This window comes from Artemia sp. Qi Xiang Cuo, chromosome 2, assembly GCF_049724085.1.
Source record: "Artemia sp. Qi Xiang Cuo chromosome 2, ASM4972408v1, whole genome shotgun sequence".
Taxonomy (NCBI): Eukaryota; Metazoa; Arthropoda; class Branchiopoda; order Anostraca; family Artemiidae; genus Artemia; species Artemia sp. Qi Xiang Cuo.
This window is the reverse complement of record NC_142795.1, coordinates 72,395,175-72,411,643: the sequence shown is the minus strand read 5'-3', so window position 1 is coordinate 72,411,643 and position 16,469 is coordinate 72,395,175. Positions and strand designations below refer to the sequence as shown.

The 16,469-nt window shown below is 33.7% G+C and overlaps 1 protein-coding gene across 1 annotated transcript in view; it reads right to left on the bottom strand.

The window, feature by feature from the left end:
- LOC148955584 (lutropin-choriogonadotropic hormone receptor-like) overlaps positions 1-16,469 on the bottom strand; it is a 225,834-nt gene that overhangs the window by 159,457 nt on the left and 49,908 nt on the right. The window contains exon 2 of the mRNA XM_089107687.1: positions 15,030-15,098. Within this exon, the coding sequence (XP_088963813.1) occupies positions 15,030-15,098 (69 nt within the window). The remainder of the gene's footprint in view (positions 1-15,029; positions 15,099-16,469) is intronic.

Sequence of the window (16,469 nt, the reverse complement as noted above, 5' to 3'; positions counted from 1 at the left end):
TATATATATATATATATATATATATATATATATATATATATATATATATATAGTATGTATATATATATATAGGAATATAATTCTATTCCATATTTTTATATTTTTATTACTTAATTATTATGTGAAGCGGGCTTGTGAAGCTTCTTGATTAATCTTCTTATCATTGACATGTACGTCAATAAGAAATAAAATGAATGAGCTTTAATTTTCAACTCCACATTTTAAAGTGAATGGATGTTATTTAAACAGACTATAGTGGATAATTCTAAGAAAGTTTGGACAAACATAAACAGAAAGTATAGTTAAAAGCAGGAGTCACAAAAATAGAGACTGATCCAGCTGACTAAATATATAGAATAGTGGAGATTACCTTATTTCAAATAAATCGAAACTTTACAAAAGGCTGTTGAAAATACCAACAGACACAACTAAATGCAGCTAGCATACACAAAACAAACAACAAATTAAAGTAAATACAGAAACCAAATTGAAGTTTAGACTTCCGATAAAAGTTTATCCTGCATAAGAGGAAAATAAATTATTTATGTGGATTTTTAGAGCAGCTGTCTTCATATCATATATAGCTGTCTTCAGGGGTCTCTGGTCCACACTCCTCCTTGACCCTTAGAGATTTATGATTCTTTCTAAAATTTCTCATATTTTTTAAATACCTCAGTAGCTGTTGTGTGAGTTTTCAAAGGTTTTTACCCACCATCAAAGGATTACCCCTTTTCCTCCCTAAAAATACACATATGCACCTGATTTCATTTGAAAATACAGTAGTTATAAACATCCTGATCGAACCGATTGAAAAAAAGTATCTCCGGATGGGAAATTATATAGAGATGGTTATTTGTGTTCCAAGAAAAAAAGCTAGACAATACACTGTTTGATAATAAAATATCAAACAGTTCGTGGTAACGAACTGTAAGTAAGGAGCGACCCGGCTCAATTGTAACTGAAACTCTAGAAAACGGTATTTTGATACAAATAGATACATCAAAAGAATCAGATTTTAATGCTGATCTCAAATATATAAGTTTCATCAAGTTTAATTCTACCCATCAAAATATAGGTGCCTGAGAAAATTTGGCTGATTTTCGAAAAAAGGCGGAAAGACCCCCTAAAAGTTATAGAACCTTAATGAAAATCACACCATCATATTCAGCGTATCAGAGAACCCTACTGTACAGGTTTCAAGCTCCCATCTACAAAAATGTGGAATTTTGCATTTTTTGCCAGAAGAAGGATCACGGGTGCATGTTTATTTGTTTGTTTGTTTGTTGTTTTTTTTTCCCCTAGGGGAGATCGTATCGACCCAGTGGTCCTAGAATATCGTGAGGGGACTCATTGGAATGGAAATTAAAAGTTCTAGTACCCTTTTTAAGTGACCAAAAAAATGGAGGGCACCTAGGCCCCCTCCCACGCTCATTTTTTTCCCCAAAGTCACCGATCAAAATTTTGAGACAGCCATTTTGTTCAGCATGTTCGAAAATATAATAAGTATGTCTTTTAGGATGACTTAATCCCCCTAAATTCCCGGGGGAGGGCTGAAACTTATGAATTTTACCCAATGTTAACATATAGTATTGGTTATTTGGAAGTATACAGACGTTTTCTGGGGAGATTTTTCCTGGTTGTGGGGGAGTGGGGTGGGTCGGGGGTTATGTGGGAGGATCTTTCCATGAAGGAAGTTTTCATGGGGGAAGGGACATTGCTATAAAGACGACGCCGGACTTCCCAGCATTATTTAAAAAAAGATCAGAAATTTAATATAAAAAAAACAAGTATTTCAACTGCAATAGCAGCAACATCGAAACTTCAAACGAACAGAAAATACTACATATATTATTGGGTTCACCCCGTAGTCAATACCTCGCTCTTTAAGCCAAAGATGTTTTAGTACTTTCATAAGAGCTATTTATTCTAATTAACGGCCTTTGTGATTAAGCGGTCATTTTTAAAGAATTGGAACAAAATTCGAACTTTCACTTAAAGAGCAAGGTATTGACTAGGGGGCGAATCCCCTAATAAACAAATTAAAAATATATGAATATAGAAGTTCGTTACGTAAGTTAATTCGTAAGCTACGTATATTTATTACTAATAAAAACGTTCGTAAATAAAATTAAACAAGTTTCGAGAAAGCCATTTAAATAAATAAAAGTAAATTAATATGAAAATTTTGTTTTAATTATTCATGTACGGTGAGCCAAGATCAAAACCTGCATCTATTCAAAAACGTTCAAAAATTTAATAAAAAAAACAAGTTTTTTAAACTGAAAGTAAGGAGCGACATTAAAACTTAACACGACCAGAAATTAGTCCGTATATGAAAGGGGCTGTCCCCTCCTCAACGCCTCGCTCTTTACGCTAAAGTTTGACTCTGTCTCACAACTTTATTTTTTAAAACAATAAAAAACTTTAGCGTAAAGAGCGAGGCGTTGAGGAGGGGACAGTCCCTTTCATATACGTATATTTATTACTAATAAAAACGTTCGTAAATAAAATCAAACAAGTTTCGAGAAAGCCATTTAACTAAATAAAAGTAAATTAATATGAATTTTTTTTTTATTATTCATGTACGGTGAGCCAAGATCAAAACCTGCATTTATTCAAAAACGTTCAAAAATTAAATAAAAAAAACAAGTTTTTTAAACTGAAAGTGAGTGAGCGACATTAAAACTTAAAACGAACAGAAATTATTCCGTATATGAAAGGGACTGTCCTCTCCTCAACGACTCGCTCTTTACGCTAAAGTTTGACTCTGTCTCACAACTTTATTTTTTAAAACAATAAAAAACTTCAGCGTAAAGAGCGAGGCTTTGAGGACAGGACAGTGCCTTTCATATACGGAATAATTTCTGTTCATTTTACGTTTTAATGTCGCTCCTTACTTTCAGTTAACAAAAACTTGTTTTTTTTATTTAATCAGGTATAAGCATTACTGCTGATCACTAAACTTTCTTTGGCAATTTCGGCAACATTTTTACTGTGCTAGGCAGTTGCGTGAGGGATTTTGATGCCGGGGATGAAAATTGCCGTCCATTGAAGGATTTTTCTGCAGGCTAAGAATTGTCCCTGACGGAGTCTAATCAAGACTGTTTCAACAGTGACTGCCGAAGTAACGCAACAATATATGCTTTGACTCATTATTAGACGACAGCCTTGTGAATTAAATTCATCGTGTCGTCTCATGTCCAAATCCTGTAGAAAATAGATCCTAGCGAAATTGTTGAAAGCTTAACATTAATATATTAAGGAGTAGAACTTGATTTGAGTGGCTCCTTGCGTCTCCAAGGGCTACGCAACTTGCACATCACCTTAATTTTCTCAAGGTCAGACAGTGTGAGTGCAAACAATATAAAAATCTACCCATTTAACCACTGTAGTAATACAATAGAATCAAAATCACATAAAATCCTTAAATAACAACAATTTGAAATTAAAAAAGGGGAATTGCTCATGTACAAACAGAAAAAAAGTAAAATCATTGCTTATTCTGGAACCCAACACAGCAAAATTAGGAGGATTTACTTTTTTGATTCTATTTTATTTTATTTTTTGACTTTTTTAATTTCAATATTTAAGCTTGTGTTATATTGAATGGCAATAATGTGTCAGTTCAAGCGGCCCATTTTCGAAAAATAAGGATGAGAGAAGATGGTCAGGGTCTTCACTCTCAGTTTTGATTTCCAATCTTGGTTTGCCTTTTTTCTGAGACAACGAGTAAAAATATATTATAGAAGTTGTAAATATGTTCATAAATAAAAGCAAATATAAAAGAAAACATGAAGGCAAATGCACACTAAAGAAAACTGATTTGTTTTTGTGGATGCTTGAATTATGAACGCTATCTTAGTTTTGACAAAATTTTTGAAGACGCTAAATCTCAGCTGGGTGGGGGGAAAACTGGGATATGGGGAGGCCCCGTATCCCATATCCTCTATAAGGCTTGGGGGTATGGTAACCAAACATTTATAAGAATGATTTGAAGAATCTGTATAGGAATTTTCGGAAAAAATTTAGCATATAGGTGCCGCAAAATTCCGTAATAACCAAAACAAACAACGATCCCTGGATTTTTTTTAACTTTCGACTTCCCTTCCCTAAAAAAATTTTAGGATAGAACTCCTCAGATGAATTTTTGCGGGGGCTCTTGCTCTTATTTAAGTGGTTTTTAATAAGAACATTAATCATAAACGTCAACGAATTCTGCGCTGCTCTTTCACATTGACTGTTCTGCATCAAATAAGATGAAATAGACTTGATATAGTGTAAAAAATTCATTTGATTTGCTTATAACTTTACGGTAAGGACCTAAAAAATCATAATTTAATAGAACTGATGACTTCAATTTGGCATAGGACCTAATGTTGTTTGACAAATGGGTGGACATTGGCTTTCCACGAATTTAGACTGACAAGGGCAAAATAATGAATTACTAGGTCAATTTCTCATGAGACCTAATCAGTGACACAAAGAATTTTCGGTTGAAACTTCAGTTCCACAGAAGACTAATACGTAACAATAGATATTTACTTGGTATTAATAATCTGGTACTTATATATTATACCGTCAATACTCGAGAAGTGAAGTTAGGTTATCCTAATGATACCAAAACATGATGCAAATATAATACTTTAGAAACAAATTGGGATATGTATTTGCACATTAGGAGGGTGGGGTAACCTAAACTACCCCTCCCCCCTCTAATGTGAAAAATATATAGCCCAAATGAGCGTATGCTAATTGTTTCTTAATACAAACTTACAAAACCGGTTTGTTCTCGAGTTTTACACAGCGTAAACTTTAATGTCGGGCGCATAATTTATAAGCATTATTAATTTTTTTGTTTTTAGTATATAGCCCAAAAGTCCCAAGCCTATCTCCCCTTTTGAAACTTAACAACGTTAAGTTTACTTAACGAAACTTAACAACATTAACAACGGGGAACAACACCGGGGGAGATTTCATTATAAAGCTTTAATATCAAATTCTCTTTTTGGTACTGTTCTATTAGCTGGGCAACAAGCGGGAAGTGAGGTTTGGTTAATGCTAATGAAATAAAACAAAATATGATGAAAATATAATAGCTTAGAAACAAATTTTGGCTGTATATTTGCATATAAGGGGGTGGGGTAAAGCATAGCATATATTAAATACGTAACATAACCTAGGTACCTTTTTTTCCCTAAACCCCAAAAAACTAAAGTTTAAATATAGTTCCCGGAGTGAGAAACCCCTTGTTTATTCAGCGTCAGATATGAATTACCGGGCAATGCCTTTTTGATCTTTGCTTTTCTCGAGTTGCTGTCTCGCGTGTTGCCCAACTAATAGAATAGTATCCTTCTTAAAATTGTAATGAAAAAGCAAACTGAAAAATATTTAGGATCTGGGCTGTTATACATATTCTGCAATGAGTTATTGTCATTCTCAATAGTAAAAAAAAAAATAAAAAAAATATTGTATATTTAATTGTCCATTTCATTTCGGACCATGACTTGGAAAATTTTGTTGTAAATGAAAAAAAAAATGTATCCTTTTGTTGAGAAACATGTCAACTAACTTTTTGTTTTGGAGAAACTTAAGGAGAAACTTTTACCGAGAAACAGTCCTTTATTGCAAACTTTAGATCATATTTTGAATGATTACATTAGGACACAAAAAGTCAAGGTCACAAGTTTCTTCACATGAACTCATTTCTAAATACAAATTATTTATTCTTTTTGCAATATAAACCAGTTGGGTACTTACTTGTATGATATAGCCCCGACCAATAAAGTTGTTCATCCATTGACGCATTTTAGAACCGGTTTTTTTGTTAGTTTCTTTCAGCTTAGCGTGACACAAGGCAAAGAGAAGTGACAAAATAGATGGAAAAATATATAATTTGGGCTATACTTACACATTAGGGGTGGGAGGGTTTGTGGGTGCGAAGTATTTGGATAGTGTTAAGTTAGAAAACAATTCTTACTTCATAATATGCAGAATAGTTATACCTAACATATAAGGCACGCAGATCTTCTATACTTTACCCCCCCCCCCCTAATGGGCAAATATATAGCCCAAATTTGTTTCTAAATTATTATATTTTTATCATACTTAGGTATGTTTCATTAGGATTGGGCGGCAGATTAACAGGTTCTACTTAGATGTAGGTCAGGGCTATATCATATTAGGTCAGGATATCATATTAGAATATTAGGTCAGGGCTATATCATACAAGTACCACCAGTTGATATAAGTTATTATCGATAAAAAAAAAAAAAAAAAAAAAAAAAGGTGAGGCTGATGGGCATACATGGGAATGTTTCAGTCAACGCGGGATTGAGTGAGACACAAACCTTCTCATGTATATAGGATGACTTAAAAACTGTGAAGGTAATTTACTGAAATGTAGAGAGGATGTAATTGTTTGTTTGTTCTTGTTTTTTTTTTTTCAAATTATACGGGGGCAATTTTATTGTCTCTGCATCTTTTTCAATAAAAATACCAAAAAGACTTTTTTTTCAATGAAAATATCAAAAAGGTATTTCTCAAAATATTCAGGGACAAACAATTCTCCCACCCTCCCCCATTGACACCACTGCTTTGAAAAGATATAAAAACGAATAGAAATTCAACATTAAAAAAATTAACGAGCGATAATAAAACCTGCAACAAACGAAAAGTCCTAAATACGAGAGGGATGCTCTGATTTTTCATATAGGTGTTTCAAGAATGAATGTTTAGACCCAGAGGCAATAAGATAAAGACTATAATTTTTGTCGTAATGACTCGAGAATGAAAGAGCTAATTTAATAGTAGCCCTAGGAAAGAATAAAATGCTACGAAAGGCAATTTGCAAAAAAAAAAAAAAATGTTATGCTTTAAATTACCAACTCGTTGTATTTCTTGTATTATAGAACGTTTAGAGGAAAGCACTTGTCAAACTTTATCGTAAAGAGCGAGGGGTTGTGTGAGGTGGTAACCCCCTTACAAAAAGAACATATTCTGCTTATTTTAATTTTTTGCCCCACTGTTTAATTCAAGTTTAAGGAAAAAAATTCTTAGCTAATTAGCAAAGATACAGTATATGGGATCTCCCAATGTAAGCAAACATTTATAGCAAATTTCAAATGATTTTCCGTGAAAATCCTTCTTCATTTTCGTGAAATTTCGCTAGCTTGACAACAGCAACAACAAAATTTCAATTGTAAGAGGGAAACAAAAGAGGGTTAAACTTGATATAATTTTTTTCTTTATATATTTTTAGCATTCAGGAAGATCAGACGAGTTTGGGCAAAGCTTTATTTAGAAATGCTACATAATGTGAGCTTATTCCAAAGATTACAGCCAATTCCCCAGTTCTTTCCCGTCTTTCCGATTCTGCAAATCTTTGACATTTACTCACAAGAATCATATCCCGTCTCCAAGCTATTTCCGAGAAATAAGCAAAAGCAGACAAATAGCCTACTTGTTTAGTTCTACTTCTTCAATCTCGGAACTAATGACCTGCCGTTGGTAAATTCCTGCTTGATCTTTTATCCTGGTCCCAGAAAAAGAGTTTACTCCAGGCTCTTCCAATTTGTCCAGTAATTGTTCGTTTTCTTTTTTCTTAAATAATTGATGTTATATAACCTCGACACCCCGCTGGCACATCAACCAAGTGCCGCCAACGAGAGGCCCGGTTGACCACCATTGAAATGTCACAACGCCGCCGGAGCTCCTATCGCCGGCAGAGGCGGTGGCGTTCGGCTGACTTTGAATTAATTTAGCGGCAATTCTTTATTGCGTCAACTGCAAAGTCTGAGCTTTTTCTTTTCTCGTTTGGTGAAGTATTTCGATTTTCCTGATTAGAAATCAAGCAGGGTCTGAACTATTCCCGAATTTTCGGGGGCTTCCCCAAAAAATCTATGTTTCATCCCCACAAAGAATTTGGTTCCCCAAATCCCCGAAAATCACTCAATCACTAGTGATTTATCACTAGTTACTATCCCTGCCAGATACTACTTTGCATACCATAATTCTTACTACTCTCTTGTTCGTTAATTTTCGTCTCTTGTGTTACATTAAATAAAAAAACAAGTTTTTTTTTACTGAAAGTAAGGAACGACGTTAAAACTTAAAACGAAAAAAAATTATTCCGTATATGAAAGGGGCTGCCCCTTCTTCAACGCCTTGCTCTTTACGCTAAAGTTTTACCTTCTCACAACTCTATTTTTTTTAAACAATAAAAAACTTTAGCATAAAGAGCGAGGCGTTGAGAAGGGGGCAGCTCCTTTCATATACGGAATCATTTCTGTTCGTTTTAAGTTTGAACGTCGTTCCTTACTTTCAGTTAAAAAAAACTTGTTTTTTTTATTTAATTTTTGAACGTTTTTGAATTAATGCAGGTTTTGATTTTGGCTCACCGTACATGAATAATAAAAAAAAATTGCATATTAATTTTACTTTTATTTTGTTAAATGGCTTTCTCGAAACTTGTTTAATTTTATTTATGAACATTTTTATTAGTAATAAACATACGTAACTTACGAATAAACTTACGTAACGAACTTCTATATTCATAGATTTTTAATACGTATATTAGGGGGTTCGCCAATAGTCAATACCTTGCTCTTTAAGCTAAAGTTCGAATTTTGTCCCAATTCTTTAAAAATGACCCCTTAATCACAAAGGCCGTTAATTAGAATAAATAGCTCTTATGAAAGTACTAAAAACTCTTTGCCTTAAAGAGCAAGGGAATGATTAGGGGGTGAACCCAATCATATACATAATATTTTCTGTTTGTTTTAAGTTTTGATGTTGCTCCTTACTTTTAGTTGGAAAACTTGTTGTTTTTTTTATTTAATTTCTTATCTTTTTCTTTAATAATGATGGGAAATCCGGCGCCCCTTCATAGCAATGTCCCTTCCCCCATGAAAACTTCCGTCATGGAAAGATCCTCCCATATAACCCCCGCTGATATAAGATACTTGCTATAAGATACTTGCATCATTCGAAGTAAAAATTTAATTTTTAAGTTGAACGGAACGCATACGCTATACAGGTTCAGTTGGATTTAGATTTTTTTTTATACATTTTCCTAATGTTTAATACACAATTATTGAACGCATGATAGATTAAAGAAAATATAATGTTCTTTCTAATTTTTTACCCCCTCCCCCCAAAAGACCTTCTATTAAGACAAAATTTAGCTTTAGACTATATACAAGGTTAGGGAATTTAAGATTGAAACAGAGGTGACCCCGAAAATATGATTCATAAAAGATTGTGTATTATTGCCAATAGGGGGGCACCTTAATTTTTTTTTTAATTGAAAGCAGTGATGTCAAAAAGATAATTATTTTTTTCATTTAAAGTGGAGACGGAAAAAAATATATAAAATTTCCTGGGAAACCATAGACAGGGCCCCCCATTGGGACTTGTTAATTGTCTTGGGTGTTTTTGGTTTTCTTACACATCTGAAATTGGGATGAATTCTGTTCCCACTTTTAGATTATAATCACTACAATATAAATAAAATAAAAACTTTTTTCACTATCATTGGAGAAATTCGAAATTGTAGATTTAACTTGATAGTTGTACTTTTTTTTATGCAATTGGAAGTTCTTCTGATATAAGGTATATTTACAAGCTATTTACCAGAGAGAATTATAATTTTTATTAAAGTATTTTTTTTCATTGTAATTGAAGTGTTTCATCTGTATTATTAATTTTTCAATTTGATAAGTTTACTCCGTTTTGACGCAGTTTTTAATTTAACTGATATTAGGTATTTATGAGTTTCTAATTTCGAACGAATCCCCAAAAGAAAAAAATGAATAAGATCCAAAAACGCAATCCAAAAAAGCAGCAGTTCAGCATTAGCCTACATGTCATATATTCTATAAGGAAGCAAAAAAAGCTTATTTTTTTAAATTGTAATTAAAAACCAGTTTTTAATTCAAGGAAGGCTTTCTAGGACTCCTAAAGAGGGGAAAAAAATCACTATCAAAGTCGCCCATTTCAACTGTTTTAAAGGTGACAAAACAGATATAGGCATTATGAAAAAATCAAGCTTCTAAGTTCAAACTTCTATTCAAAGTTTTTACCCAAATAATTGACGAATTTTGTGATATAGTATTTGAATTTTTGTATGCAGTAATGCTCGATGAAAAAACTACTAATTTTGGTAATTACTTATGATAAGAATCCATAGCTAATAGAGTCTACAACTATTATTCAAGGGTTCTGAAACGCCACAGCCATTTCGTTTCAACAGATTTCTACTACTCTTGATGAGTAATGAAGAAGACCAGCGTCCAACCAGCGACTTGCGTAGTTTTTAACTCATGAATAGGCCCGAATATTTTATAAATTCAAGCTGGGATTTGAGAAAAACTGATGAAAAAAATAATATTTGGGGTAAACATTGATCGTGCGCGCCGCCGACATCTCACCGACGGTAGTGCAAAAAAAATCATCGGCGCACCGCCGCTGCCATTTTTGGCTCCGGCACCGCCGGCCTTCCCATCTTGGCGCGGCGCCGGGGTCTAGATGTTATGCAAGTTTTAAGTCACATGGCAATCAGAGGTAGCACTCCAGCATTGCTTATAACAAATAACTATATGCCTACCATTTATTTTTGTGCCGACCCCTGTGTATAGAAAGGAAGATCGTGGATGCTTCGAAAGAGACTCATTTAATTAAAAATTGGCAGTTGTAGTGGCCTAGGAGTGTCTAAAACATTTAGGGGGACTGAGCCCACTATCATGCTCTTCTTTGATCCTCGTACCCCCCCCCCCCAAGATATCAGATTAAAATTTTGAAAAAAAACATTTGCTCAAAAGTGTGAAAGGGTCTCATGGCTCCATGGAAAAATTACCTTCCTGCTAGCTCCCAGAGTTTTGAGAGTTAATAAAAAGTATGGCTCACGTAAATTAAGCAAATTGCAAATTGTTTAAAGATAGTTTTTATAGTGGGAAAAGGGGGGCATGCTTCAGCTTTTGTGTCCTGTTGGCTTGAAACTTCCAAACACCATTTCCTTGGCAAAGAAGAACAATTATGTTGCTGGGGAGGAGAGGAAGAGAGGTGGGGACTGAGAAGCGGGCCAGGAAGCAATATGTCTCTGATCAGTTTCAAACTTGAAGCCATAAATTCTTGGGCCAAGAAAAACACAAAGTACTGAAAAATTGTTTAGGGCAATTGAATAGATTTAGAATAGATTTGTCAATTTAGTCAATTATTGGCACCTTTGTCACATTCACCCCCGAAATTTTGGTAATTCACACCCTTGTAAAATTGCCCCCCCCACGATTATGCTCTAGATCCGACCCTGGGGGCAAGAGGGGATACTTTTTAAGTAGGTGCTATTTAAGTGGTAGTGAAGAAAAGTAATTATTTAACGAATATGCTACTTGGTGAGTTTAACAACATGACACAATATATTATAAACAATAAACACACATTAAAAGATCATAAATATAAGTGCTGATGTTTAGCTTTTACTAGAACTGTCAGCAGTGAGCTGCTGCAGACGATAGTAGTGTAATGGAAACAAGTTTTCGGATTGGCGAAAATTAACGTCGTATGCACCCTATTTTTTCAGCAAGCTTTACCACTAATACTGCTGTACATATCCCCCTCCATTTCCTCCAGCCCCGACACCCAGCACAGGATGCTGAATCTCATAACTGAACCAAGCTCTATTCTAATAGCCCCGGTATCGCACTATTCCTTTGCTTGTAGTTTTGAATGGATTTTGACTCTGTAAGGTTTAATTTGTTGTACTAAACTTTTAAAATACATTATTCATTAAAATCTTATTTACAATTTTTATTAAATTGATTTTCTTGGGGGCTTGCCAATTCATATTAATAAATAGCATTGATGTCAGCGGGCAACATAAAGCCAAAACAAAAAACGTAGCAGATTGTGTAACATTATAATGTGATGTATTTCCTGCATTTAAATAGCGACCGTATTTCAAATTTGAAAACATTCGAAAAATAAAGTTATAATTATTAGCTTATCCGTTGGGCATTGTTTGACAAAGAATATCCAGAAAATCTGAAAAATCCTTGGCATCGTTGCATCAGAAATCTTAGATTAATTAGAAATAGCCAGGGATGTCAATTAGAAGGAAAAATTGACTCAGAGAGCTTAAAATTATCTTCCAATTTGTATATTTGTTTAAAAAAAAGAATTTTATAAAAATTACACAAAAGCTTTTCTTGTGTAAATCAGGGTATGGAGAGTATACGTTTCCGGAGAGGGGTTACACTGAATATCGTTTTTGTGTCTATGATTCCCTTCAAAAGCAAAGCTCGTGCTGCATGATAAAACTCATGACAATAAAAAAAAGACAGGGTTGGTGCTGCTAATAAGTGCACACAAAATTTCTAAATTGTGAGAAAAATATATATATTTTGTTTAAATTCACTTTATTCTATTCTCAGCAGACACTTCACAGAGCATTTATTTATCCTTTAAACATTGTCTATTAGTTTTCATTCATTATTATCTAGATATCTTAATATTTTCTTTTTGCACTTTTTTTTACAGCCAGGGTTGTCTTAGTTTTTTTCTCCAACTTTTGATTTAACTCTATATCATTCCACATTGTCCCCATCTGTTTTAGTTGTCACACGGAAGACGTACTGGTAAGTTTACAGGTTAAACTTTCCTATTGCCTTTGTTTTGTTTTTTTTCATCAGGATGGGAGCCCAATCTTTTTGTTGATTTAACTAATTTTATATTTTTGAATTTATTTTTATAAGAATTAAAGTTATATAGGTCACTCTGATTAAGGGATTGCTGTGACTATGGAAAGTCGGTAGAATACCGGTTGCCTTAGAAGCTAGTGGTAGAAGGAATATCCTCAGACTCCGAATTAAAAAAAAAGAAGATATAACGTTAAAAAAACAAGAGAGAGAGAGAGAGAGAGAGAGAAATGTGTGTGTCTTATCGTCGTACTGCATAAAATAACAAGTTTGGAATACTTCGCTTAAAATAAATTGAAATTTTTTTTTGAATCTTCCAGACATATAAAAAGTTTGCGTGAAATGTGTACCTAAAATAGCGACAGGAAAGAGAGAAAAGGGTAAACTAAGCCTTTTCATACCATCAATGGGGTATTGCACCCACGGCCGTATCCAGGGTGGAGTTGGGAGGTGTGAGCTCCTCCCCCCGAAAGCTTTTCTGACTCGTCAAAACGTAACAAAACTGAATATAGACAAATTTTTAATGCATTTTTTAATTATTTTTTTTGTAATCCCCCTCTCCCCGGAACAAAATCCTGGACACGTTCTTGATTGCATCCATACCTCCCAAATTTAGAAATATATCTATGTCTATTGCTCACTGATAATTTATTGACACTCAGACCTAAGCTAACATCCCTTAGTAAAATAATTTGGAAACTTCATCTACAATAATCTACACTACAATTAAAAATAGGTACTTAGCACCATTTTAACGACTATTAAAATAAGCCTTTGTCTCTGGAAAAAAACAAGGTTAATGTTTCAGAAAATCTGACGGCAAAAAGGTGCTAAGACTCGGCTCTTGGCTGCTCAAACTTCTCGAAGTCAAACTTCTACCTATGCAGGGTTGCCACCCATAGTGATATATCACTATTTCTAGTGATTTTTTATATTGCCTAAAGAAAAAATCACTGAATCAGTAAGTAAATTACTAGACTATCGAAGAAAATAACTAAATCAATAAAGAAATCAATAAAATCTAGTGAGTTTTTTCACCGGGTGACAACTCTATAGCTATGTAGTGTCAATAAATGTCAGACAAGTTGAAGTTTGAAGAATCCACTGTTATAACAGTAGTCCCAATGGCATAAAGTATCTTCTTTTCTTAGAGTGTATAAGTGAGAAGTTTTATGGTGAAGTTTAAATGTAGCGTTTTCCTGAAAAGAAGATAAATGAATGACAAAATGGAAGTATATAAATTTAATGTATATTTTAGTGCTTAAATACACATTTATAAAGTCAAGTTTTGGACGGTCCCGTACTGTTTTCTGTGTTCAAATAAAAGAGATATAATCAAAGCAAGTTCAAATGTTCTTCATTTTTTGGGCTTAAAAGAGATTTCCCCTAAGACTACCTTTCCATGACTCTTAATGCACTTAAATAAAATACTAGGTAATAACGCCTGCCCTGTTTTGTCCTGTGCAGGGCAGCCGAACTAAGTATATTCTTGTGCAAGGAGTTGTTGACTTTCCCATTGAAAAAATTGACTTTCACATTGAAAAAAAGACTTGTTTCATTTCTGTAATAAGTTATTGAAGTAGACTACCAAAGAGAAACAGAGAGTTTACTTGTGAAAAAATTGTCACGATTAAAAAAAATCTTTTTCGTTTTACTAGCCTGATACGCCTCATAAAAGACAAAATCAGGTTTTTAAAAAGCGGGGTTATTTGTCTCTTCAGAAATGCAATTTTTTTCTATTAAATAAATTCTAAGACCTCACTGGCTATACATGACATATGATTATGCACTGAAGACGGCTTGGAGGAGGTCCTTGTCAAAATATCTGCTTATTTTCGCTTTTTTCTGTCCACTAGCTGACCGTGCTCTCGTTTTTTCACGGCTACTTAATTTTATTATTCATTTATTATTTTTCCTTCTTTGCCATACGTAATTTATTTCTCTGTTTAGATTTTTTGCTGAGTATTAGCTAATCTGGTTTTTAAAATGCGGAGCTACTTTTCTCCAGAACAAAAGAAAATAAAGAATAATTTGATTAGCCTAGGAAAATACTTAAAACAAATTACACTAAAGGATATAACACACACGTTTGAATACGAAAATGGTTCTTTTTTTAGTACGATCAAAAGTAGAATACGAATATTTAATTGTAACAGGGAATCGAAATCTGAAAACGTTCCTTATTGGAATCGTAATTTGACGATAACATTGCCTAGAACTCACTGCATTAACTTCCATTGGAACGTGACCAATTACGGATTTTTAAGTTTTTCTTTCTTTTTTTTTAAATAGCTTTAAACAGAATTGCACACTTTATAAAAATTAATTCAACAAACTTACAGTTCTTGAAGCGACTTCAGTTTCTTAATAGCAATTGGAATGGAATAGATGCGATTCCCTTGAAGGTACCTGCAAATTTACAAATAAGTTAGTTCAACATTATTATTGGAAGCTATTCTACGTAGAAGGCATATCTGACCTAGTAAACAAAGCAATCATATTCCTCAAAAACGATTTCCATTTTTATTTACAAACAGTTCGTGGTAACGAACTGTAAGTAAGGAGCGACCCGGCTCAATAGTAGCCGAAACTCTAAAAAACGGATAACCCCCATGCCTTCTCAAGACCAAAACATAATTTGCACTTTACTAAAAATCAACAACAAAAAACAAATGAACATGGATTGTCACTTTAATATAAATATACTGATATTTATTTCTTAAAGTCTTAAATTTTTTTGATTAAAGTGAAAAAAAGTGAAAACATTTAAAATATATTTTGATTTCAGTCGCAAATCATGTTCTGGTCTTGAGAAGGCATGGCGGTTATCAGCCCTACTAATTTTAATTTTTGCACTTTTTAAGTTTGACTCGGCTATTTATTGTAATTTTTGTTCGTTTTGAGTTTCATTTATTTGTTGATAATGATTTGTGGTAGTTTTACGCTTGCAAGATTATTTGACTTTATTTCTACTCATTTTTGGCTGAATGGAGCTCTTTACTTTTATTTGAAAAACTTGTTTTGTGAAAATATTTTTAAATTAATTTCTGTTCTTTTTTATTGACATAGTGTTTTCAAGATAAAAACATTTTTTCGGTTTTCAGAGGCAACGCTTTAGCGTTGCCTATAGTAAAGGCCATACGGCTCCAATGTTTTATTATTATTTATTATTATTTTTTTTCCAGAGGCACTTCATATGGAAGGGGTCGTCGTAGAAACTTCAAAGAGGGCTCATTTGATTTAAAATCAAGAGTTCTAGTGCCCTTTTTAAAAGTCAAAAGTGATTTGAGGGCAACTAGCCCCCCCCCCCCCGCCCACGCCCATCATTCCCCCAAACACATCCAATCAAAATTGTGAGATAGCCATTTTGTTCATCGTAGTTGATTTCTAGATAGAAAATAAATTTTTGAGGAGGACACTCCCTCACAACCCTCAGGGCAAGGATTTTATGTTATACCCTGGAGGCATTTAAGATTTTTTATAGAAGGCGTTGTCATAGAAACTTCAAAACAAGCTCATTCGATTGGAAATTCAAAGGGCTAGTGCCCTTTTTAATAGTCGAAAGTGATTAGAGGGCAACTAGCCCCCTCTCCACGTCCATCATTTCCCCAAACACATCCAATCGAAATTTTGAGAGAGCCATTTTGTTCATCGTAGTTGATTTCCAGATAGAAAATTTGCTTTTGAGGAGGACAATCCCCCACAACCCTCAGGGCAAGGGTTTTAAGTTATGCCCTGGGGGCATAAAAGGTTTTTATAGAAGGTGTTGTCGTAAAAACT